At 40.6% G+C, this 25,145-nt stretch overlaps 1 protein-coding gene across 11 annotated transcripts in view; it reads right to left on the reverse strand.

Annotated features, from left to right (window-relative positions):
- MON2 (MON2 homolog, regulator of endosome-to-Golgi trafficking) overlaps window positions 1-25,145 on the reverse strand; it is a 154,869-nt gene that overhangs the window by 61,212 nt on the left and 68,512 nt on the right. For all 11 annotated transcript variants that reach the window (XR_005223612.2, XM_037887571.2, XM_043548588.1 and 8 more), the window contains exons 12-22: window positions 20,914-21,146; window positions 19,270-19,351; window positions 17,123-17,304; window positions 14,511-14,623; window positions 13,699-13,803; window positions 13,229-13,309; window positions 13,070-13,143; window positions 12,902-12,992; window positions 11,359-11,460; window positions 8,644-8,754; window positions 4,330-4,505 (exon numbers count right to left, since the gene is read on the reverse strand). Coding sequence is in view for 10 of the 11 variants with exons in the window: in XM_037887571.2 (XP_037743499.1) it covers window positions 4,330-4,505; window positions 8,644-8,754; window positions 11,359-11,460; window positions 12,902-12,992; window positions 13,070-13,143; window positions 13,229-13,309; window positions 13,699-13,803; window positions 14,511-14,623; window positions 17,123-17,304; window positions 19,270-19,351; window positions 20,914-21,146 (1,350 nt within the window). In the remaining variant the exon portion in view is untranslated. The remainder of the gene's footprint in view (window positions 1-4,329; window positions 4,506-8,643; window positions 8,755-11,358; window positions 11,461-12,901; window positions 12,993-13,069; window positions 13,144-13,228; window positions 13,310-13,698; window positions 13,804-14,510; window positions 14,624-17,122; window positions 17,305-19,269; window positions 19,352-20,913; window positions 21,147-25,145) is intronic.

A 25,145-nucleotide genomic window follows, 5' to 3' on the forward strand; every position in this document is an offset into this window, starting at 1 on the left:
CTTTTTGAGAGACTTGTTGAGATGACGCAAGTCCAAAATGGGTGTAAGGCCCCCTATTGCTTTCAGGATTAGGAAGCAGCGGGAGTAAAACCCCTTTTCCTTTCACGTCTCGAGGGACTTCCTCCACTGCCCCCAGGCACAGGAGGGTCTCTTGGACTAGGAGTTGCTCATGAGAAGGGTCCATGAAGAGGGATGGGAAAGGTGGGTGGAAAGGAGGGTCAGCCATAAACTGCAGTGTGTAACCTGAGAATATTACTTTGAGCACCCAACGGTCCAAGGTCAGCTGAGACCAGGCTGACCAGAAAGGGCAGAGGCAGTAGAGGAAACCATAGATCCTGGGAGGTGACTGGGGTGTCATCCTCGAGCACAACCTCAACATGACTGCCTCTGGCCTCCTTGGTTCCTGGAAGGGCCAGGCTGAGAAGATGAATGGGAATATGATGTGTGTCGCCGCTTAGACCCCTTGTCTCTATCCTTTCTCCTGTAGGTGCTCAGCTGGGGAGTCCCTGAGCACCTAGACCATGAAGGCGGAGGGCAGAATGGCTTCCTGGACTGCTAAGGAGTATGAAGGCCCAAGGAGAGGAGGGTGGCATGGGAGTCTTCAAGGCCATGGAGTCTCAAGTCCGTGAGCTTGGAGAAGAGCCCATTCCCCTCAAATGGGAGGTCCTGTATAGCAGCCTGCATCTCCTGGGATAACCTGGAAGACTGCAACCAGGAGCTGCACCTCATGGCCAACACAGAGGTGACCACCCTGGCCACTGAGTCAGTAGCATCCCAGGCCCCCCTTGCCACCACTGTGCCTTCATCCACTAAAGCGGTGAACTCCTGAGCTTGGTCCTGTGGGAGGGCCTCCTTGAATTTTTTAAGGGAGTCCCACAGGTTAAAATTGTACCTGCCTAACAGGATCTAGTGGTTAGACATCCGAAATTGCAGGCTTGCCACATAAATCTTTCTGCCAAGTAAGTCCATACAAGATTAGGGTTGGAAGAGACCTCAGGTGGTCACCTAGTCCAGCCCCCAGCTCAAAGCAGGACCAACACCACCTAAATTACCCCAGCCAGAGCTTTGATCAGTCTCTCGGAGTCTGTTTTTTGGCGTTTGACCAACTGACTTGGCCCTGCCTGTCCGTTTCATTAATGGCAGACATGATCAGTGATCCCGCTGGAGGGTGCACATACAGATATTCAAACCCTTTCACAGGGAGGTAATACTTCTTTTCCGCCTTCTTAGAAGCAGGCAGAATTGAAGATGGGGACTGCCACAGTGATTTGGCAATCTTAAGGACCCTTGGGTGGTCAGGCAGCATGACCCAGGCCATGGGAAGGCGGGGGGGCGCCTACCCGTTTGGGAGGGACCCGCCACTGTTTTGTCCAGAGACGACAATGATGATGACAAGTGCACTGCTGGGAGAGGGGCGGGTTCCCCTTCCTTCTCTGGGAATGGCTCCTTAGGTGCTGCAGTTCGATGCGCTGCCTCCATGTCAGATTCGGTACCGTACCCCGACTCCACTGACTGCAGTACTGGGGGCTGTTTGTCCAAGTCCACCAAGGAGGATGGTAGGAATATGGGACCAGCATCACGGACACGCCCCACGGGTTCCAGTACGGCCACTGAGCGGGCCACTTTCCCTGCTGCCATGCCGTCTCTGCAGGTGCCACGCCGGCTTTGTGGCTCGGTGGTGAATCACCCCTCCTTGGACGGGGGCTGAACTCTTGATCTGAGTCCGACCATTGCCCTTCTGGTGACCAGGGCAGAGCTGTCAAGGCCTGAGGCTGCTGACTGACACTGGTCGGCAACCGGTGAGGCGAGGATCGGTGAATGCCCGATGAGCGGTACCGGGGGGATGGAGACTCGTGCCGTGACAGGGAGCAATCCCGCCCCAGTGGGGACTGACATCTGGGAGACCATCTGGGCAAGGGTGACCTGCATCCCAGTGATCTTTCATGGGAAGCTTGCTGGTATCGGTGGTAGGGGGACTGGTGCCTAGACTCTGGTGTCCCATGTCTCGTAGGGGGAGAGTGTGGTGCCGGGGTCCTAGGCTGCAGAGATGGCGATCTACACCTGCGGTCTGGGGACCAAGGGTGCTCCACTGCCCTATGGACCGGTTCCATGATTGGCTTGCCCTTAGGTGCTGGGGCCTTACCAAGTCCGGCGTCAGGCACAGTCTCTGCAGTACTGGTCAGCCAACTTGCTCTTTAGCTGCCGGGGCCACTTCGGGCAATGAGGGCCTGAGGAGAAGCTGGGGTCTCCTGTTGCTCCTGGGAGTCAGATCCCAGGCCAAGCTTGAGGGGTCTGACCTCAGTGGTACCCCCGTGATGGGCACATGGTCTGACATATGACCTTTGCCTGAAGCCCCTTTCCCCTCCAGTGCCAGGGGTCTCTTCTTCTTTTGCTGCTTCTTCGGTACTGGAGAGGGGGAACGGTGCCAGCAGTGCGCTCCACACCGATGCTGAGGTGCGTGGTGTGGGATCCTAGTGGGATGGCTCCAACATAGGACTAAATGCAGGCTCCATGAGGAGGGCCCACTAGTGGATATCCCACTCCTTCTGCATTCTGGGGCAAAAGCTCTTACAGATTCTGCACTTGTCCTTTCTATGGGACCCCCTTAACCACTTCAAACTGCTGGCAAGAGGGTCACTAAAAGGCATCAGCCTGTTGCATGACAAGCATGGTTTAAAGCCGGGAGAAAGGGGCATGTCCCGCTCAGGGGCAAAGTCCCAGCTGGGACTCTACCTACAAACTAACCTAACATTTAACTTAATGGCTTACTAAGTACCTACAAACTATATACGAAGAAGACAGACAGAAGAACTGCTAATGCTCTTTGCCGATGCAAGACAAGGAGCTCTGACCAACTGTTCCAGGTGGTAAGGAGGAACTGAGAGGGTATAGGGTCAGCAGCGCCTAATATACCAATGCATGAGCACAGCACGACCATTTTGCTAAGGCAAAAATCTCTAACTACTGTGCACATGGGCACGCACACACCTAGAATGGAATGGACATGAGCAAGCATTCGAAGAAGAACTAATTTTCTTTTGTAATTTCAATATTGGATCAAATTACTGAACCATATTTTTGTGTCTCCCGCAATGGCAATGCTCCCATACCAAATGCTTCAGAAGAATGCACAAGAAACCCCATAATGGACAATTATGGGATAATTTGTCTATAAAGGAAGGGTTTTCCCCTAATCCCTGTCAGTCAGTGGTTGGTTTATGCCTTACAGCATGAGGGTTTATATCCTTTGCAAATATTTTCTCCTATGTAGTTTATCTTATAAAAATAATGAGAATAACTAAACATCTAATATTTTTCTATTACTATTAAGTTCTTGATCTGAATGATATTGTGAAGAAATGAGTTCTGCATGTTAAATTATGCATTCTGTAAGAGTATTTCCTTTTAATGATTTTAAATTTTTAGCCTCTTGCTCTTGCACTATGAGAAAGAGTAAATAAGCACCTGACTTAAATTCTCTGTATCAAAAGTGTGGCTTATTTCTTGCCCTCTCTGCTTGTTTTTTAGGCTTCTAAACAGAGATTATTAAAATAAATTAAGATCAACACTATGTAGCGATTGCTCTATGGCCCAGAGGGAGAAACCATTAAACATTTTCTGAGTTTAGTTGCTAATATTTCTAGTCTTCCAACAGGGTGCATATACAGAGCAGGGATATTATAAAGTAAGTTCTATCTTGATTAAGAGAATAAAAGGAAGGACATCTGTAATGAAGATACTTAGGAACGGAAATCACCTCAGGCCTTTTTCTTTATTGTTGCATGTATTTTCATAAGCTAGTGGAAAAGGCCTCCAAATTTCTCTTGTGAATCACTTAATTATTTTGTGGGAATTGGTCTCCTAAAATATTACAAACAAAAGCATGCCATGGGTTTATTCTGCCTCTAATAATCTGCCAGGTTTAATGTAAAATTTATCTCTGAAGTTACTCGTCATTCATCAGTATTTTTACTGTCAAAATTCACCCATTAGTATCAAAATGTATTTAATTCCACAGTAATATAAAACAGTAACATACCCTGCATAAGTCCCTCTCTAACAAACACATCTTTCAAAGCCCCAACCTTTCCATAACATATATACTAATGGCATTGTCAGTACAGATCTGCAGATTTTCAAGTGAATTTTTTCAGTCTTTTGAAAGATTAATTCAGTAGAAAGCTGACAATCTGTGCCTTTAGGCAAAACTTCTTTTCTGTGGAATCCAGCTATTTAGAACACAGAAATAACTAAAAAAAATTATGAATATTCATAAATGGTGAGTTCTCTGCTCTTCTTATCTATATCAGGTTTATATCAACCACTTACCCTTGATCACTTCTGATTGCTCCCATGACACCGAGGACTAATGGCCAGCCAGGTCCCAGACTGTCACCTTGACTCTGCAAAATCTGTAATACACACTCCAGTTGTTTGAGCCTGATATCAGGATGAATAATGTTTGACAGTTCCTTCAATGGATTTAGCAAAAGCAACTGCAGCCTCTAGAAATAAATAGAGAAAACAGCAAGGGGAGTAATAACTAACAAACAGATTATAATGCATCCTTATGAAGCCACACAGTACAAATCTGCATTTTTTAAAGTGGGATTTTCAAAAGTGCCTAAAAGCCATCAGTGGGAGGCTGGGCACCTAACTTCTTTTGAAAATCATTTTAAGGTTTTTTCCCCTCCCTCCTTAAGGTATTATATTTCCCAACAAATTTGGAGATACTTTTAAATTTTGCAGGTGAAGTTTAAAAACTCTGAAAATGTAAAAGTATATTAAAAGATTGCAAAGTATTATTTAAAAATAAGCATCAAACATGAACAAAGAAATTGATCAAGATGCATCTCTCTCAACTATTCACCATTATGAGGGTTACCCTTTTAGACTCAAATGTTTTTCAGCTACACAGGAACTTTGTGCAGTGTAAATGGAATTGTCATCTTGATAACTGCGAAGACATGCTAGGTTATTAAATTGAAGATACAGCTGAAGATTTTTTTCCAGATTCTTTCAACCTTTATACCATCTATCCCTCCTTTTTGGGTCTTTGTTTCACATAGTATCAAACACTTGGGCTTTGGCAGGTTTTGGGAGCTCATGGCCAACAATCAGGAACTCTTACATTCTAACTCAAGCTCGTGCAATGACTTATTGTGTGACCCTGAGCGACTCATTTAACCACTCTATCTCAGTTTACTCATTTATAAACTGGGATTAAGAAAAATCACATTCCTTGTAATTTTGCTTCTTGGACAACAATTTCACAAGAGTCTCATTCATGAGTTTCACGCCAGTGTGAAACTGGTTGGGAACTTCCATAACCAAGGATCCTTGGAGGACAATATCCCTCCATGCAAGCACTCAATCGTTCCCAAAGAGTAGTCAGCAGTGGTTCACAGTCATGCTGGAAGGGCATAACAAGTGGGGTCCCGCAGGGATCGGTTCTGGTTCTGATCCTGTTCAATATCTTCATCAATTATTCACCAATATCTTCATCAATTATTTATATAATGGCATAGAGAGTACACTTATAAAGTTTGCGGACAATACCAAGCTGGGAGGGGTTGCAAGTGCTTTGGAGGATAGGATTAGAATTCAAAATTATCTGGACAAACTGGAGAAATGGTCTGAAGTATATAGGATGAAATTCAGTACGGACAAATATAAAGTACTCCACTTAGGAAGGAACAATCAGTTGCACACATACAAAATGGGAAACGACCGCCTAGATAGGAGTACTGCGGAAAGGATCTGAGGGTCATAGAAGATCACAAGATTAATATGAGTCAAACAGTGTAACGCTGTTGCAAAAAAAGCAAACATCATTCTGGGATGTATTGGCAGGAGCATTGTAAGCAAGACACAAGAAGTAATTCTGCTCTACTCTGCGCTGATTAGGCCTCAACTGGAATAGTGTGTCCAGTTCTGGGAGCCACATTTCAGGAAAGATGTGGACAAATTGGAGAAAGTCCAGAGAAGAGCAACAAATATAATTACAGATCTAGAAAACATGACCTATGAGGGAAGATTGAAAAAACTGGGTTTGTTTAGTCTGGAGAAGAGAAAACTGAGAGGGGACATGATAACAGTTTTCAAGTACATAAAAGGTTGTTACAAGGAGAAGGGAGAAAAATTGTTCTTCTTAACCTCTGAGACTAGGACAAGAAGCAATGGGCTTAAATTGCAGCAAGGGCGGTTTAGGTTGGACATTAGGAAAAACTTCCTAACTTTCAGAGTGGTTAAGCACTGGAATAAATTACCTATGGAGGTTGTGGGATCTCCAACATTGGGGATTTTTAAGAGCAGGTTGGACAAACATCTGTCAGGGGTGGTCTAGATAATACTTAGTACTGCCTTGAGTGCAGGGGACTGGACTAGATGACCTCTCGAGGTCCCTTCCAGTTCTATGATTTTATTATTCTATACATGCATCCTTATACCCCACAGAACAGGTGGTATATTCAAATTCTACTTGTGTTAATGGGTCAGCCACTGCTCCCCTCAACAGTCAGTGTGATGATGGTATCTTCAGAGTAGGGAAAATTAGTTACTTTGTAATTCTGGTCCTTTGAAGTTCTCTCACAGAACTGTTATTCTCCACATAGACCACCACACCTGCCTCTCTTCAAAGTTTGGAGGTTTTTGCTTTTGAGGTCACGCATTTTTGCCGATATGAAAGTGCATAAGTAAATGTTTCATCCTTTTACACCAAAAGGAACTGACAGTGGATAACACCAGTGGACTGTACCACTTGCACTACAGGATTGGAAAATTCCCCGTGTGGGGATTGATGTACCTCACTCTAACTCTTTGCCTGGTAACTCCCAGAGCTAATCTTGTAATCATGTAATGGATGCTGAGAGGATGGAATCTTTAAACTGTAATCTTTCACAGAAGTGTTTTGAAGATTAACTATTATTTTGTGCAGGGCTTATGAATCTTTATAAAAGTGCTAAGCATTATTTTTTTTATTAGTATTATTATTATTATAATATTAAGAGGCATGAGATGATACAGGCTTTCATTTATTTTTCATGGTTGACAGATCTTTAATTTTTTACCACGAAAATCATAATTAACAGTTTTTTCCACAGTGCAGTTTTTCAAATGAAAAGGAAAGTGATACAGATTAGCAGTAGTTAATATTGACTACTGAGTCAACTTTAAATGCAATGGGAAGGAGAAAGGAGGACTTAAAAGAGAAGGGCAGAGGATCAGAAAGAGACATTCCATGCCAAAGTCCTAAAGGCTTTTATTTCTCAAACTACCCCCCCCCCCATTAAAAAAAAACCTCCAAAACATTTTACCCTAAATGGAACAGGCCATATCAAGTTGAAACAAAAAACAATACTTTTACGTTCCTCCATGTTTCATTTGTTATGTCATAGCCATCTATGACCAAAATATGCATTACTTTAATTTTTAGACAAATATACATTGAGTGAACTTAAAATTTCTCCTTTTAACAGTTGCTATTGTTCTGGTGATACAATTTTCCATTTCAAATGTCAAATGACCAGAAGATTGCAGGTCTCACCAGAACTTAGTCCTCTGTCAAAAAACACTGAACTTTTATCTCAGGCCTTGCTGGTCTGACTCCATGTGAAGGACTTGATTCCCTCAGTGCATCCAACCACTGTCTAGCAGCACTCTGGTTCTGTGGTCTAGTCTGTGCTAGCTCCAGCATACACCAATGAAGGACCGATATAACATGGCTGCATCCTGCCTTTGGCAATTTCCCTAGGTTAGGGTGAATGAGACCAGCTCTGCCAGACTTCCGCTGGCTGAAAGTTTCCTCCCCCACGGTGGTTTTTCTCAGCTGGTCAGTCACTTTAAGAATCTGTTTCCTAAACTGAGTAGTGCCTAGCGGCCAGATTTAAGTAGAAAATCTTGCCTAAAAGATGCAAAGGATAAATAGAATCAAATTAGCAGAAGGAAAAGAAATCCGCATTGAAGTAAAATTTATTAAATAAAAAGGTAGTATTTGAAAGAACCTAGTTTTATTACACTTCTAAAAAAGAGACCTAAAATTTAAGTCAGAAAATATATATTGCCAAAGAATAAAAAAAATTATAGGGACAGAGTAAGATAACAGAAAAGGGATATTCTTTTTTAAATTAAACACCAAAAAATGAATAGGAGACAAAAAATTAAAAAAACAGCTGAAGAGAAAAAGCCAAAGCATGTGTAGGAAAAAATCAGCTAACTCACTCTCTCTCTCTCATATAATGGCTTTCTATAGAGAGAAAGGATAAAGATACAATTTATACACCAAAAGAATCTATCTTGTAATCCTGTGCCTTCTGTTAAAATTTTCTATATTCCTCTAACCATTTTAGAACTGTTTTGTACTCATGAGGGTGGCCCACGTTTTGTTCTACTATATGAACACAGTGAGTTAGCAACATCATTCTTTATTCTCCATGTGTGAAGGGAATGAGGCTGCAGCTGATCAGAATGCATGATCTCTGTACCTAACACACAAAGTTCCATCTGCAGTATTTATAAACTCAATAGTAAAACTGCTTTGTGAATGCCACCTGTTTGTTGAATTACCTCTAGGGAAGACACTGATTTCATGTTTATTATGAATTCCAGAAAAAGAAAGCATCATTTCACAAAAACTTACTTTACCTGATTTTGTGATAATGGAGGGTCATGGTTAAATGTCAGCCCTGCTTTAATGAGAGAGGTTAACGCTTCTGCACCCCATTCTCTCATTCTGGAGTTTGGATGCTGGCAGACCTGAAGATACAGCATAGCCTTATTTAAAGCTACATTCATTTAAACCAAGATGATTTGTAAATTTTCACAATTCAAACTGGATATATAAACTATGTAGTGTTTTTAAAATAATGATATCAATCAAATATTAATTTACAAGAATAAGAAACAGCTGAAACCGCTGTATTTCACTATTTTTTCCTGTATTTCTCAATACAACCTGCTTCTGTCAATCAATTAGGTGGTAAGGGCCTCAAAAGTTAAGACTAAGTTTAATAATGCTGAAGAACAATATATCTGTAGGAAAAGCTTACCTTCTGAATAAGGAAACAAGAGGAAGCAATAGGGAGAGAGGCAGAAGTAAACAATGTGAAAATCAAGGCAGTTCAACAAAATATAGTTTCACAAATTAAGTGAAAAGGCAATACATATAATTCTAATTTAGTTATTGGTAGCTTAAAAATGGCTTGACACAAAGAACCAAATTCTGCTCTAGAAGGTGTGCCTGTAACTCATTTTCATTTAACTTGGCCTTGAACTGTTGTGAAACAAATACCCAGGTTCACTATCTATTTTTTTGGTACAGCAAAAAAAATTCCTGAATGTAACAGTATGGAAGTAACCAATAAAAGCCAGCGTGTGTGTGTGTACGTACGTCTGTGTTTGGTTTGTCATACATAGAAATACACATTTAAATAACCATAAAATTATTGTACAAATGTTAGGAAATATAATGTGAAGACGACACTCCATTCTTCTTTCAAACCCTTGAGAAAAAGACAGGTATAATGCCATAAATCAATGAGACACTAAATTTTCACTGGCCTCTCAAAACTGACTTACCTTTGTTTCTTGATGTAGCTCACATCAAGATTGCCCAATTCTAAATTTTCATTAATTGCTATTTGTAGTTCAGAGAAATTAAATCATTACAAATGCATACCATCTTCTGCAAAGCTGTGCAAACATACCATGAGCAGTTCTCCATGCTTTCATACTTGATATATCTGTCACAGTCTAAAGAAACAACTGTTTTGAGCCTTCAGTGACTTGTAAAGACAATGCTGTGCCAACCCCTTCTCAGTGGGGACGGGGCTGTATGAGACTGTCAGGGATAGGCAACGCCTGTGTCAAGGGAAGATTGAGAAAGGCAAGGGCAGGTTCAACTGTTCAGGGGATGTGATAGTGGGGAGAAGTGTCTTCACCACCCATGTCTACCACTCACTAGCCAAGCTTGAAGGGTGGCTCTCATGCCCTTTAACCCCAGCTATATATAAAAACATCCCACGTAGAGCCCGGCACAGATACACAAATGTGTATCCGCATCCGATCCACGATCCACAAAAATTATCTGCGGATCTGTGTATTTGCAGGGCTCTACGCAGGGGGCCACGCTGAGGCTCCTAGGCATCCCCCCAGCCGGAGCCTGGTTGGGGAGAGCTGCGTGGGCAGCTGTGGGGAGCCCGCGCAGAGTCGCAGACCCTCCACCTGCTCTCAGCTGTGCGGGGAGCCTATGGGGCAAGCATACAGCTGGGGCTGCTCTCAGCGCTCCCCCTGCTCCGGCAGGTGGAGGGACTGCCACGGCTTCCCAGCTGGGCTCCACATCCACAGAAATGGTCCATGGATATAAAGCAGATATCCGTGGATTTTCAGGGCTCTCATCCCAGGCACACAGCAGCCATCATGCTAGTATTGCTCCTGCTCTCCTTGCCACATACCACTGAAGTATAGTTCCAACTATGTTTCGCAGATGCTGGGTGGAGGGGGAAATTGGACCAAATTGCCAATTTTGAGGATCAGGAAGGACTTTTTCCCCCCCTCAGTGGAAGTCTGGCAGGGTGTTCTCTATATGTTATCCATCTTTCTCATAACATCCTGGAGGCCCAATTTTAGGTTAATAAGGATTAAGGCATCACTTTAAAAGAACGTCTGTTTATAAGTGAAATTTGTCATTTCATTTCAAGTTGTGACTGCTGTCCCGCATAGGCAAGAGCCTGTAAGAGATCAGCTGCTGGAAGAAAACATGAGTAAGAGACCCAAGAGATGGCTGATACACTGAGCTGACCTGTAGGAAAAAGGGTCTTTTGTCTTAAGCCTTTGCAGACTAAGGTACCCTCATTCTTCCTCACAGAGGAAGATGAGAGGTTCTGGAGATGAGCTGAATCCCAGGGATTAGCTGAAGAGAGCCAACCCAGAAGAGTGGTTATTGCTTTAATATCTCAGGGAAATGTGCTCAACTTCATTTTGAGAACATTAACTACCCAATAGGCTACATGAATCCAGAATTAAACTTCTCTGCAGTGGAAGTAGTACATAAAAATGGTAAACTAAAAATCATTTTGCTTTATCTTAACATGCTTAAAATGTATAAAGGCAGATATTTAACAGTGTAGAGAAAAAAATAAACAAATTCCAATAACAGCTTTAAAGGTAAATGAGATATACACCAATTCTAGAAACAGGAAGCCAGACAAGCTAAAATTAAGAAGACTGATCAAAAGTTACATTTAGAATATTGATGCTTCTTTTTACCTTTTTAGTTAAGTCCTTGCAGAAAGATAGCTATTAGCAAGATTTTACTAAAAGCAATATATACTAGTATTTATGACAAGACAAATCAGTTACCTCTAGGAGGTGACCAGTCAGAGGTCTCCACAGAATCTCAATCCTATGCATGTTAACCAGTCCCGTTTCCAACAGTTTAGCAACAGCAAAAAGAGATGGTTCCTAAGTAAAATGGAATTAAAACACATGATTAGAAGTACTTAGTATAATTTTAGAAATGTTCCCCTTCTTTTGATTTACGGGTAAGATTTCCCCACTCATTACAGTAATTGTATTTGACAACTTATGGAAGTCACAGACCTCAGTTAACTGCAGTTAAATGGGACTGGGAGGTTTCCACAGATGCATCAACTCTATGCTATTACCAGCCACAAGAGGATAGGAAAAGAGACAAACACTCCCTTTTGATAACAGTTTTTTCCTTTCTTCACTGAGTTTGCTTGAGTAGCAGGAGTATTAAAATCCCTCCCAAAGCTCTCTCTCTGGCATAATATTGTATTTTAATGCTATCCTTCCCAACAGAAAATCTGAACACACTTTACTAACAAAAGAATCGGATCTCTGTTCCACCATAACAGACTTAAATTAGAAATATATAAAAGCCAACAGTACAGATTATTTTATCTAAATATTTCGCAAAGCTCATATTACTGTTATCCTAGATTTAGGATCAAAATTGTAAGTTCCTGAAGAGATGTGATCAATCTCCCATTCATTTGATCTGTGTACAAAACAGTAGCATTTTATGCTCAACTATAAAAAAAATTAACTACCACCACATAATTATAATGTGGCAGCCATTTTACTATGTTGCAGAGTGCACTCTACTATTTCCCCTTAATGTGAGATTCCTTGTTCTCATTTTTAGTTGATCTTAAATTCAAACTATTTTAACTCAATTTCCTTTCTTTGCATTTTGAAGTTCCCTCTCCCAGTTTTATAATTTTAGTACATAATGAATCAAAGAGCATTTACTCATTTTTCTATTTACTTCTCTCCTGAAGACACTTCCACCAAAGCAAGAGAACAAGCAACACACCACCCAATACCACACCCCTCAAGGGAAATCCTCGCCCCTAAAGCTCCTTAAATATCTCTGGAGGGTAGAGGGCTCAGAAAGTTGTTCCACTTCTCTCCCCAGGACTCCCACGTAATGATGTGGTTTTTTTTTTTTTGGTTTAAACCAAAACTGTCAAACTTGTTTTAAAACGTTTTAGAAGATATTGGTTGAAATGGAAGATTTTAATATATCCCAGAGCATACTGTGTCATTCAAAACATTCTAGCTTTTCTGAAATCTTCAAAGCTTTTAAAAACTCATCCATCTACAACCTGATTATTCATGGAAATGCCCGACATTGCTTAATGTTAGAAAACGTGATAAAAATACTACATAAGTGTTCAGAGAAGATTTGGTAGCACTGCCAATCATTAATAACCAGAAAATTCCTTGTCTCAAAAATGTGTTAATTTTATGCTCATATCATATGTAGCATTAGCTTATTTCGATATTAAAGAACAGTGATCTAGCTTAAGAACAAACATGAGTCTGATGCCTATCTTACACATACATATCTGAAAAGTAATAACGAAGTGTTCCATACCTTGTTATTTCCATAGGCCATTTCCATGGCTTCCAGAGACAAGGAACAAAGGGCATTTATTAAATGATGTAAAGACACGTCATCAAGGAACCTGAAAAACACCAGCTATCAAAACACTGTCACAGCTGATACAAACAAATACTTAGATCATAAGAAGAGGTCTCTTACTGTGAGCTTTCAAATAGTCTTGAAAGTATGTTGGATATAACTGGTAAATCAGTCATAACTGCTGTAGTTAGAACCTAAGGGACAGAGAAATGTATTCTGTAGATTGCAAGAGAAAGTATTGCACAATCATCATATTACAGAATGAACAATTATGCTTACTGTGCTGGGTCCTTCTACAGCTCTCCCGGGTTTTAAGGCACCTCCAATGCCAGGCTTTAAACCCAAAATCCATACGAGATGCTGAAATATAAAGGAAGAATTTCTGACTGAATTATACAGATAGATGAATATAAAATACTATATTTGTATTTTGGAGATATCTGATCTCTAAATATTTTTCTGAGTCCCGTGAGAAAAGCCTCATCACTTTGTGAGAAGAAGCTAACACTTCTACTCTTTTAGCGAACAATCAGCCTGCACCTGCTCTCTCAGACAGATACAACAAACTAAGTTTAGAGGACAGTGCTAGAATACTCCTTTATGGACATTAGAGCATATAATGAGTAAAATACAATCTAAGCTTATGTTGCCGTGTTCAAATCAATAATGCCCACATCTTAGAAATCATAACCCACTCCGAATTATAAGAAACAAATCAAAAAGCAATACATGCATTACCTACACCATACCTGTAGAGTAGCCAAGACAAGTTGCCATGATGTACCAAGAACTGCTCCATGGCAGTGAGCCAAGTTAAGTAATGTCCTCATACACTGGATATTTTTTGAAGTCAGCTAGACAGAACATGTTACATTGTTATACTTATGTATTATGAGAAATCAATGGTGTTCCTAGTAAAATCACTAATCTTAAAAAATATTTAATGATCTATTAAATTAAAAACCTGCACTTTTGTGATGCATCCATACCAGGGAAGTAACTCAACAGCTTTCAACAACTGGTCCCCCAATTCCCAATTGAATAAAGGTTGGGAATAGCTTGACAGTGTAAACAGAGTCAAATTATTTTCAGTTTTATTTCCAGAAATTAGACACTTTGTTTCTCCAGATGTCCAACATTTTTTTAAAAATGATGTTCAATCATATGACCCTGACTACATTAGCAGTTTTTAAACCATAGTTGAGCAGGACAAAGGGCACCCATTACTGACATTCTTAGTCATGATAACGGGTCATTCAAGTACATAAAGAGCCACGGTGGCCACCTCTTACATGATAACAGATCTTTCATGTCCACAGGTTCTCCCAACTATGAAAAAATTAGGCTACTTTAAGTAAATGGGCCTCTTATTACAATAGAAGATTATCCATTATCTCTTCTACAAGAAAATACACAAGAGAGTTCCAGCTAGTCACAATGAGTAGGTTCAGTTCATTGTAGTAGTAAGGAATCACATAGGAAGAAAGGGATTGAGAGAGAATCAGATACAGAAAAAGGATGCAATTCAACAGAAAAAAGTTACTTAGAAATTGTACTTTACCATTACTGTTCCCTGCGGCTGGAGAGCTAGCGGTTGCCCTACTGCTACAACTTGCTGATGAGACTCACTTGAGGGACTGATCATCTGAACATTCTGCCCCTGAATAGAATAAGCTAGAGAACAAAGAAAAATCCTCATGCAAAATGCAGTAAATATTCTACTAACTTGGCTGCAAACACATAAGTAGTAACTTTACTCACATGAGTGGTCCCATTGAGAACTCTGCAGGACTGAGCCCAAAGGTTATATTTATAGCAGTCTCATTATGTCACTTTAATTTATAGGTAAAAATAGTCTCTTTCTTACATTTATTATTGTATATGACTGACAGCATAACACACATTTTGAAAGGGAAACCATCAACTTAAAAGGACCTCATACAATCTCACTTCTACCTGAGAAATATGTACCTAACTATTGTTAAAAATAAATAAAGGCTATTCACCAGTAACCAGTGTTTGAGATGAACTCTGTACATTCCCACTCTTTGGCTGTGTCAATGCCGCCCCCTAGACAGTCCAAATGCACTGTTTGCACAACACAAGAGTGGAAATGTGCAAAAGCCATTCAAAGAACAATACCTAAAATTATTATTAGAACAGAAAGATTAGAAAAAGGGATTTTGCTCTATTTTTTCCACTTTGTTTACTTTGTGCATACTCGGTTGCTCTATTTCTTCTGTATTGTTCTCAGTCACCTTCCCTTGTATGTGTGGCTTTTCCACACACAAAAAGAGAAACATTTGAAAAATAAGAAAGGACTATAAAACCACTCAGAGAGGGACTCTGCAGGCACCTGGCTCTGCAGGCACTGCCCCCGCAGCTACCATTGGCCGTGGTTCCCGGCCAATGGGAGCTGCAAAGCCAGATCTCTGGGCAGAGATGGTGCGCAGAGCTGCCTGGCCATGCCTCCCCCTAGCAGCTGAGCAAGGGGGATGTTGCTGATACTGGGGAGCCCCCCAGGTAAGTGCCACCCAAGAGCCCGCCTCACCCTGTCCTATGCCCCATTCGCTGCCCCCTCCCACACTCAAACTTTGCTGCTGCTCAGGGGAGGGAGGCATGGAGCCCAGAAGGGAGCCTGCTGGCCCCACCAACACCCCTCAGCACCAGCGGGGGCCCCGGGCCACACGCCGCTGTCTGCCCTACCCCTCAATTCCCCCAGTACCCGGCCGCCCTCTCCCAGCACCTACAGCGCCCCCGGGGCAGTCCCTGCCACCCAAGTTTTGATCAGGGGTATATAGTAAAAGTCATGGACAGGCCACGGGCCGTGAATTTTTGTTTACTGCCCATGACTTTTACTAAAAATAAAAGGTAGCCTTACCTTTATATATACCATATAGTCATAATATGACAAGGCAACTAATGGTCCCAATTGGAACATAGGCCAGATCATCCTCTCCTATGGAAAAACTCATGAAGGAAAGAGGAAAGGAAAACTCAGAATTTCCCCAGATCATTCCAAATTGGAGTGAGTATATTTCTGCTTTTGTCCCCCAAGAAACATCTGTGGCTTCTATACCTCATGGGATCTAACACAGGCACAGTGCCATCAACAAAAGTACCCTGTACTTGCACATTGGTTCTGAAGGCTTCTTCCCCCATTAGTTGCCCAACAGGTGTGAGCTATATTTAAGACATGCTGTTAGGACTCCCCAGTCTGTAAACGTGACTAGAAAACTCTTCATAAGGAGATAGTGCAAAGTGCAGGGATATGCAAGAAAGCTTAAAACAGCTTTAGCCTTTAACAATTTACAAGTAGATTTTGCATTGTAGGTGGAGGGACTATGCAACCTGTATCTCCTCCTACCCCTGGCCTATCCCCTGCTCATGCAAGGGCCCTCAACCTTGAGGCATTCCCTGGTGAGATCAAAGGATAGCAGGAGAGAGTAAAGAACAGTGTTGCCGTGGCAGCTAAACCCAACTTCCAGGAAGGTAGGGGAGGGTCCCATCTACTCACAGATGTAGTAAATATGATCCAACCCATGGAGTTACAAAAAATATGAGTACTATAACACAGGTTATTTTGGATATATTTTTGTGCTGTGTAAAAAATACATGTAAGAAACAATGCTTATAATTTTCTTGAAAATATGAATGTTGAGTTAACTTTTCTGCACAGAACAAACAAGATCTTTAAACAATTTTTTTAAATGTAATTTAAAAAAAATAGATATTCTCAGGATACATTGGATGGAGGCACAAAAGCCATTATATCTAGAACGCATCAACAACTGAAATGTCAGTTGCACATCACTTTTTTTTTTTTTTTTAAAACCAAAAACAGTTTTCTTTTTCAAAGTTTATAGTGGATAAATAAATCGAATCCCCAATGATGCAAAGTGTTGCACATGGGCAGGCTCCAGCACCTGCACAGTGGGGCCACAGTCACGAGTATCAACTCTTCAGTTTTACATAAACATTGCCAAACATTTTATGCCAGCAGATACTAAAAACTTACATATGTTGACAGTCATGTCATGAAAAAGAAAAGTACTCTAAGTTTATCATTGTGGCTTGAGGTTATTTTTTACATTAAACATGGGTTAATGTAGAGTGTGAAATAAGATTAAATGAACAAATGAGTATACAATTTAGCCTTAACTATACCCTTACATTTGCTGGAGAGAGTTGTAGTTGTGCTGTTCAGTACAGTGAGGGCATAATGAGGAGGCAAGGAGCCTTTGCAAATGGCAGTGATAAAGGCATCTCTTGAAGTTACAAGACCCAGTTTTCCACAAAGTGCAGCCATGGTCAATTCTGCTTTTAAAATATTTTCTGTGGCAGCTTCATCCGTGCTGAAAAAAGTACAAAGTGTTTAATAGAGACAAGTCAGATAGTCATTATATAGATATAAGCAGCTGGTTAGAAGTACGGTGGTAAAACCCAGCAAGAATTTATATACAATACTGTGAACACTGTCAAAGAGCAAATTTAACCAATTAAAAAAACATTTTGAAACTCTAATTCTTATTATATAGCTCTTCTTCTATTCTGAATGATTTAGCATAAGGAGTGCAGAGTGGATGTGTAATTTTTTTAAATTAGCTTTCTACCACCAGAAGAATGTTTATATGGAGTCAAGAGGGTTTTTGGAAGAAAAATATCTAATTAAAAATATTGCAAAACCAGAGCTACTAGTAAATAAATCCCTCAATGGAAGCAATCACAGCATTTATCCTTTAAGTGGTATCATCTCACTGTACTGAAAAATTCCAGCTGCTCGTGAAAAATGATTAAGTAATTAAAATGTAAATCTTCAAAAATCTAATTTAATTGTGTCCCAATTTGAAGTCAAACCAAGAGGTGTGTATGAATGTAAATAATCTAAAGATCCCATTCTTTTAATATTTACAAGTCAAACATTTCTCTGTGAAATCTGGATACAAGGTGGTTCTCTCTAGACTTTTAACCAAATTTTTAGGTGTTGACCCAGGAGGAAGCTAAGAACATAAGAATGGCCTTATGTGGTCAGACCAATGATCCACCTAGCCCAGTCTCCTGTCTTCAAACAGTGGCCAGTGCCAGATACTACAGAGGGAATGAACAGAAAAGAGCAACTATCGAATGATCCATCTCCCGTCGTCCACTCCCAGCTTCTGGCACTTAAAGACTTAGGACACCCAGAGCATGGGGTTGCATCCCTGACCATTTTGGCTAATAGCAATTGATGGACCTATCATCCATGAACTTATCTGTTTTTTTAACCCAGTTATAACGGGAGCAAAAGGTTTACATTTTAAGATGTATAAAATTTTTACTGAAAAAGATGTTAAAAAAACAACCCAGAAAAAAAATGGGAAGTCACATTGATACAAAGACACTGATCAGGATGAGAAGGTCTCTATAACTGAAAGGGAATATTCATCTTCAATTCGTCTAGCTCGTAATGAATTTTTTTTTTTTTTAATATAAATTACTGTATAGATGGCATTTAACTCTAGGTAAAATCCATCTTATTTTTGCGCCTAGGGAAGTGCTCTTTTGGAGTGTTTGGGGGTAAAGGGGAACATACTTGCACATGTGGTGGTTGTGTCCAGGACTTTGAGTTTGGGGAGGAAGTTATTAAATAGTTTCATCTTATGACAAAATGCCAGCTTCCTAGAGATCCCGCTCACTTAATGCTCCAGTAAAGCATACACATTTTAAACAGAATGACAAATTATTTTTTTTTTATTGTTAGCAGTTACAGGAGTAATCCCTGACTCCTACGGAATTGTGGTCTAGTAAAACTTCGACTGTCCTTGTAATGGAAAAGCTTTCACACCAAGTATGTACACAAGAGAAGCACCAAAAAGAGGACAGGTATTAGAAATTTGGTCACCCTTTTTAGCAAGAACAGGGCGCCCCAGCTATCAGACCAGAATCTTCAGCCAGTTTCTTTGAATATTAACCTGATCCTGATTAAGTAATAAGTAATGTACAATACATTGTGTTAAAGTTTTATTGTAACTTGGCCTTACTGAAAATTTGTAAAAAAAAAAAATTAATTTCTCTAATAAAATGATTTCTCATTCCAGATAGAACTAGGGCTTGAGTCAGATTTTTGGGGATCATCAGGAAGATTATTCCTGCAAGGCCAGACTGTCCTTCCTGAAATCACAATCACCACCAAAATCATTCCTTCCCCATTTCCTGTGAACCGCTTCTTCCCCCACACCAGCCAACTACACAGGTTCCAAAAAAAAAACAACAACCAGTTTTGGATAGAATTGTGAACATAACCTAAGAAGGATCAGCAAAAATTAACACAGAGTGAGTACCTGGCATCAAGAAGCAGCGACAGTGCAGCAAGAAGACCACACCAGCACGCATTCACCATTTCTTCCCAAACAGCTCTGTTAACTTAAAAGAAAAAGATTTTATAGTACTGATAGATACTGGAAGTTTATTCAATAACTGTTGGAACAAATGCACAAATGCTAGCTGTTGGATCTTTTTTAGGCTAGTAATGTATAGGCTAAAATTACTTTTATATTCCCCTAAACAAAAAAGTAGTCACATTTGAGAGAAGATTGCTGAAGTGAAAATATCACCCATGCAATCATTAAAAATTATGGAAACTGCCAGTTTAGTCATCAATCATTGCTCTCTGACTCCTTACCTTTTTAACAAATTCCCTTGCATTTTCAACCTATAACTAAGGCTAGGATTCTGTCATGGAGGTCACGGAATCCGTGACTTTCATTGACCTCCGTGACTTTTTTGCACGGGGGCTGGAGCTCCCAGCTGTGGCAGGGGGACCCCGCACAGCTGTCGATGGACTTGAACATTATCCATGTTGATTTTTTTCCCATCCTGCCCCGACCTTTGGAATGTCACGAAGGTGCACCATGTCAGGTATTCCTGTGGTGCCATGGCAGCAGCATCATGGAGTGCTCTGGATTTGTTGATGCCCTGGCCCATCCTGATGATATGCCCATAACTTCCATAGCTGGGAAAGCAGTACTGAGTGTTGACGCCTTAGCATGGAGGCATTCTTCTCCATGCAGGCATTCTTCTCCATGCAGCATTACTGCCTCAGGTTCCTGGCATACTAGGCAGCAATACCACCGGAGCCCAGTCTTTTTGTGCCCAGGAAGTGGGCTCACCACCACTCCTTGCACCAGTCAGCTCCCTGCATCATTGCTGTTTCTGCCTCTTGCCTTATGTTTCTAATTAGGCTCCCTTTCCATCCTCTCTACTCATAGCCCCATTTAACTTTTGTTTCTCCAGAACCTCCATCTTGCCCTCTGCTGCCAGAGACCTCCTTCTCCCAGCCTATATCCTGCCATCCCAATACCCCTATTGACCAGGATGTCTCCCTGACCTTCCAGAGTTTGGGCTATGCTGGGTTGAGGACTCAGGTAGGCAGCAGGTAGTACTGGAGAACAGAACTAACTAGTAGGACTTGTTCTATTGCCTTTTTCTTGCACAGATAAAATAGTGTATAGCAAAAAAGGAAAATAACTTAAAATTGAAAAAGTGGCTTATGTCTGAGATGTTGTAAGCGTGAAACAGAGTGCGCGAGTGCATGCACACAAGTCAAGAGAGTTTCTAGAGACTGGCCATTCAGCTACAGAAACTCAAATGTTCCCAAAAGAAATTTCAAAAGATTATTTTCAAAAGCGTGTTCTGTCAAAGTTATTAAAAATGTGACCAAAAATTAAATTCATTTGCCCCAAGAAAAAGTTAGTATATAAAACTTAGAAACTAAATGAAAATGAAGTATGGAAGAGAGGTTTTTTCTCCTGCTTTAAAATTAAATCTACAAGCAATTTTTATTATGGAGCTGCTAGGATGCAGCTATAAAACTCCATTTAAGACTTCTAAAGTAAATCGAATGCATCTAAAAATGCAAGGCATTTAATCATGAGATTTTATTTCTCTTGTGTTGTACTTAACATAGTATCTGCATTTTTGTATACCTAGCTCCTTGTCAGTTTGGTCAGATACTGACTGCGAATCTTGCTGCTCCGAAGACTGTGTTGGTGATGAAGTTCCCTCAGTCATGGTCTGATTGTCTGTTTCAGCCTGTCCCAACTCTCCTTCAATCATGGTAGTGATACCACGGACAAGATCCAGTAAACAGTGGAATGCCACAGACATGGCATAACCTTCAGGAATTGTAGGTGGCTCTACTTTATCCAGCATTTCTAGGCTGAAAAATATTTTTGTAATGTTTTTAATTTGACAGCAGTACTGATGAAGTAGCTGAATGAACAGTAATGAAAATCTGAGCAAATAAACTGACAATACTCCCACTACCCACTATTAAATTATCAAGAGGTCCTGAGGTAATATCCTAAATGGGTATTAAAGAGGTACAAAAAAAGATTCTTACACCAAATACACCCAAAACTAATTAAAATATGACTAAATATAAAGGTACTAGGATACTGAGACTATTATATATCTATGTCAATGAAATCTTTGTGTTAGTGAAATTTGCTTAAATATTTGACCATTTCTGAATGAATCACTTCATTTTATTCTTATTGTATTAACTCAAAACGAATCACAGTACCACAAATGTATCACTTACAGATTTAAGGAATTTAAACAACGGAAAAGTAATAATTCAGAAAACAAATTACAAAAAGAAAGATTATGTCACGTGGCAGTCATTGCTTGTCTGTTCCTATGAAGAGTTATTGCAGAGGCCCACCATAGCTAGGCAATACGTTGGAGGGTAACCAAATATTTCTCATCCCTCACTGAGCCATTTGTGTCAGACAACTCTAGCCACTACAGCCATAGAGGAAGAGGTAGAATAGGAATCACTTACAGAGGTTGCACCTGACTGATAAGCAAGGGATCTGGATTAGACCCCAGTACCTGCAATCCATCAAAACAGATAATCAGTCTCTGGCTAAACTATAATATTGAATTTGATTGGTTCCACACCTGTATGGATGTCGTAAGTGTGAAACAGAGTGCATGCACACAAGCTCCATTTAAGACTTCTAAAGTAAACTGAATGTATCTAAAAATTCAAGGCATTTAATCATGAGATTTTATTTCTCGTGTTGTACTTAACATAGTATCTGCATTTTTGTATAACTAGCTCCTTGTCAGTTTGATCAGATATGACTGCAAATCTTGCTGCTCCGAAGACTGTGTTGGTGATGAAGTTGCCTCTTTTTGGATTTACTGTACAAAGTTCATGATTACATTCTTCACTGTTGGATACCATGTGACCAAAACATCACTATTTTTTTTTTGACAGTTGAAGCCTCATTGCCTCTCCTCCCCTTTGCTATTCCCCTGCTGACCCAAAACCACCACAGAGCTGGACAGCACAGTGGGAAAAGAGAGCAGAGAGCAAAGGGTGGTGGCAGTAGTAAAGCCAGCACAAGGAGAGACAATGCTGAGCCAGAAACTACCCACTGCCCCAACAACCACCACCTGATACCTCAGGCAGCTCTCCATCCAACTGTCCTAATTTATCCAGCTGCACCAGGCCTCTTCACCAACCCCGTTACCTAAGGCATTATTACTCTAGCCCACCATCCAGATATACCACCGCCCTGCACCATCCACTACTACTCCTCTTACCCAGATGCCCCAGCTATTCCCTTTAACATTCTCCCTGAAGACAGGGGCCTTGCGTATGCATACTAAGAGATATCCTCCATAACTTGCTTCTGGGAAGCACAGATGGGAAAGGCTGCCTTCCGTTCCCATCCCACACCTGCTTTCAACTGCTCAGCGTAAGACAGATCAGTCACTTGTTCTCCATCTATGAGAAAAATTATACAAGGGACTTGAGAGGCCAAAAACAGAATAGAAACTTGGTCTGATTACCCCAAAAGCAAGAAAGGAGAGAGAGAGTACTTGTATGTTGGACCAGTTTGGCATACAAATATTCAAGGAGGCCGTGGCTTGAGCCCAGCTGACTGGCAAAGTAATCACAGGGCAACATCAGAGACTAGCAGGAGGATATGACCTACCCAAAGCCGTCAGATATTATGGTGGAGCGCTTAGCCAGAACTGCCTGTGACAAGGTTTAAACAACCACGCAGCCTATCCAGAAAAGTATGCTGATTAGCACTAGCAATACATGCCTACCAACTGTCCTGTAACAGCATACTGCCTCACATGACCTTCTCATAAGCAAACTAGGGAGAAACAGTCTAGACAAACCTACTATAAATGGGCGCAAAACTGGTTGAAAAATTATACTCAGAGTAGTTATCAGTGGTTCACAGTCAACTGGAGGGACATATCAAGTGGGGTCCCACAGGGATCGGCCTGGAGTCTGGTTCTACTCAATATCCTCATTAATGGTTTGGATAATGGCACAGAATGTACACTCAAAGTCTGTGGATGATACCAAGCTAGGAAGGGTTGGAAGATCTTTTGAAGGACAGGATTAGAATGCAAAATGATCATAAATTGGAGAAATGGTCTGAAATAAATAGGATGAAACTGAGTAAGGACAAATGCAAAGTACTACGCTGAGGAAAGAATAATCAACTGCACAAATACAAAATGGGAAATGACTGCCTATGAAAGAATACTGTAGAAAAGGATCTGGGAGTTATAGTGGACACAAATTAAATGAGGCAACAATGTATATTGTTGGGAAAACAAACTTAACGTCATTATGGGATGTACTAGCATGAGTGTTGTAAGCAAAACACAAGTAGTAATTCTTCCATTCTCCTCAGCACTGATAAGGCCTCAACTGCAATACTGTGTCCAGTTCTGGGCACCACACTTCGGGAAAGCTGTGGACAAATTCAAGAAAGTCCAGAGGAGAGCAACAAAACTTATTAAAGGTCTAGAAAAATGACCTATAAGAAACGATTGAAAAAAAACTGGTTTGTTTAGTCTGGAGAAAAGGCAACTGAGTGGGGACAGGATAACAGTCTTCAAGCACATAAAAGGTTGTCCACTGAGGACAGGAAAAGAAGCAATGGTCTTAAATTGCAGCAAGGGAGATTTAGGTTAGACATTAGGAAAAACTTCCTAACCGTAAGGGTAGTTAAGCACTGAAACAAATTACCTAGGGAAGTTAAGGAATTTCCATCATAGGTGGTTTTCAGTAACATGTTAGACAAGGACTGGTCAGGAATGGTCTAAAAGAGGGGTGGCCCAAATGTGGCTCGTGAGTGGGCTGGTGCGGTAGGGACTTCTGCCCAGTGGGGTGGGGGGGTCTCAGGGCTTCAGCAGGCGTGGCCCAGCTCGCAAACTTCTGAAGATTGTCATATGTGGCTTGGAGGGCCAGTAAGTTTGTCCACCGCTGGACTACATAATATTTAGTTCTGCCTCAGTGCAGAGGACTGGACTAGATGACCTATCAAGGTCCTTTCCAGTTCTACATTTCTACAGGCTGGTTTAATAAAGTTATGCCCTTCTCTTCTATTATAAATGTTTGCTTCGTCATTAGCAGCTGATCAGATGGCAAAACACCAGTCTGCAGAAGACTATAACTTGGTGGGCAAAAAGGTATTTAAATCACAACTTATTCAAGCAGAAAAACAATGTCACCTTACAAGCCTTTTTTTTTTTTTTAAATAAATTTTCTAAACACTTAGCTGTTTATAAGAAAGTTTACAAGTCTATAAAAAGTACAGCAAACAGAATGAGAATAATATTTGCACTAGTATTGTTAATTATCCAGGGACATTTTAAATGAAAGAGCAAAATTTTTTTTTTTTTAAAGTAACATATTCCATGCCTAATGTACAGCTTCAAGTAACTTTTCTGTGGCTTTACACAGAAGAGTGTAGATTGCAGATTAAAACATGAATGGTTGAACTTCAATACTCAAGAACAAGAACACTCAGATTTATCACATTACATCTTGGTACTACAGCAGATGTATCTTTATATAATAGGGTTGATAAAATGTAATTTTTAAAATTAAAAATCCATTTTTAAAAAATTTAAATCATGATTTTTATTTCTCTCTCCACTTTAGAGATAAATTCCTAGCATTGATATTTTGTACTCATTTAATTAATTTCCTAATTGTCAGTAGATTTTCAGATTTTACAAAGAGGTGTGTTTTTTGTTTAAGAAATGTCATAGTTAAAATGGTGAAATGCTCTGACCAGGCTACATTCGTCCATCAGGGGTTTCAGTATGAAGTCAATGAAACTCGTGCACCTAAATCACAGGCTCCTGTTTTTGGAAATTTTGACCTGTGCTG

Source organism: Chelonia mydas, chromosome 1 (genome assembly GCF_015237465.2).
Source record: "Chelonia mydas isolate rCheMyd1 chromosome 1, rCheMyd1.pri.v2, whole genome shotgun sequence".
NCBI classification, from domain to species: Eukaryota; Metazoa; Chordata; order Testudines; family Cheloniidae; genus Chelonia; species Chelonia mydas.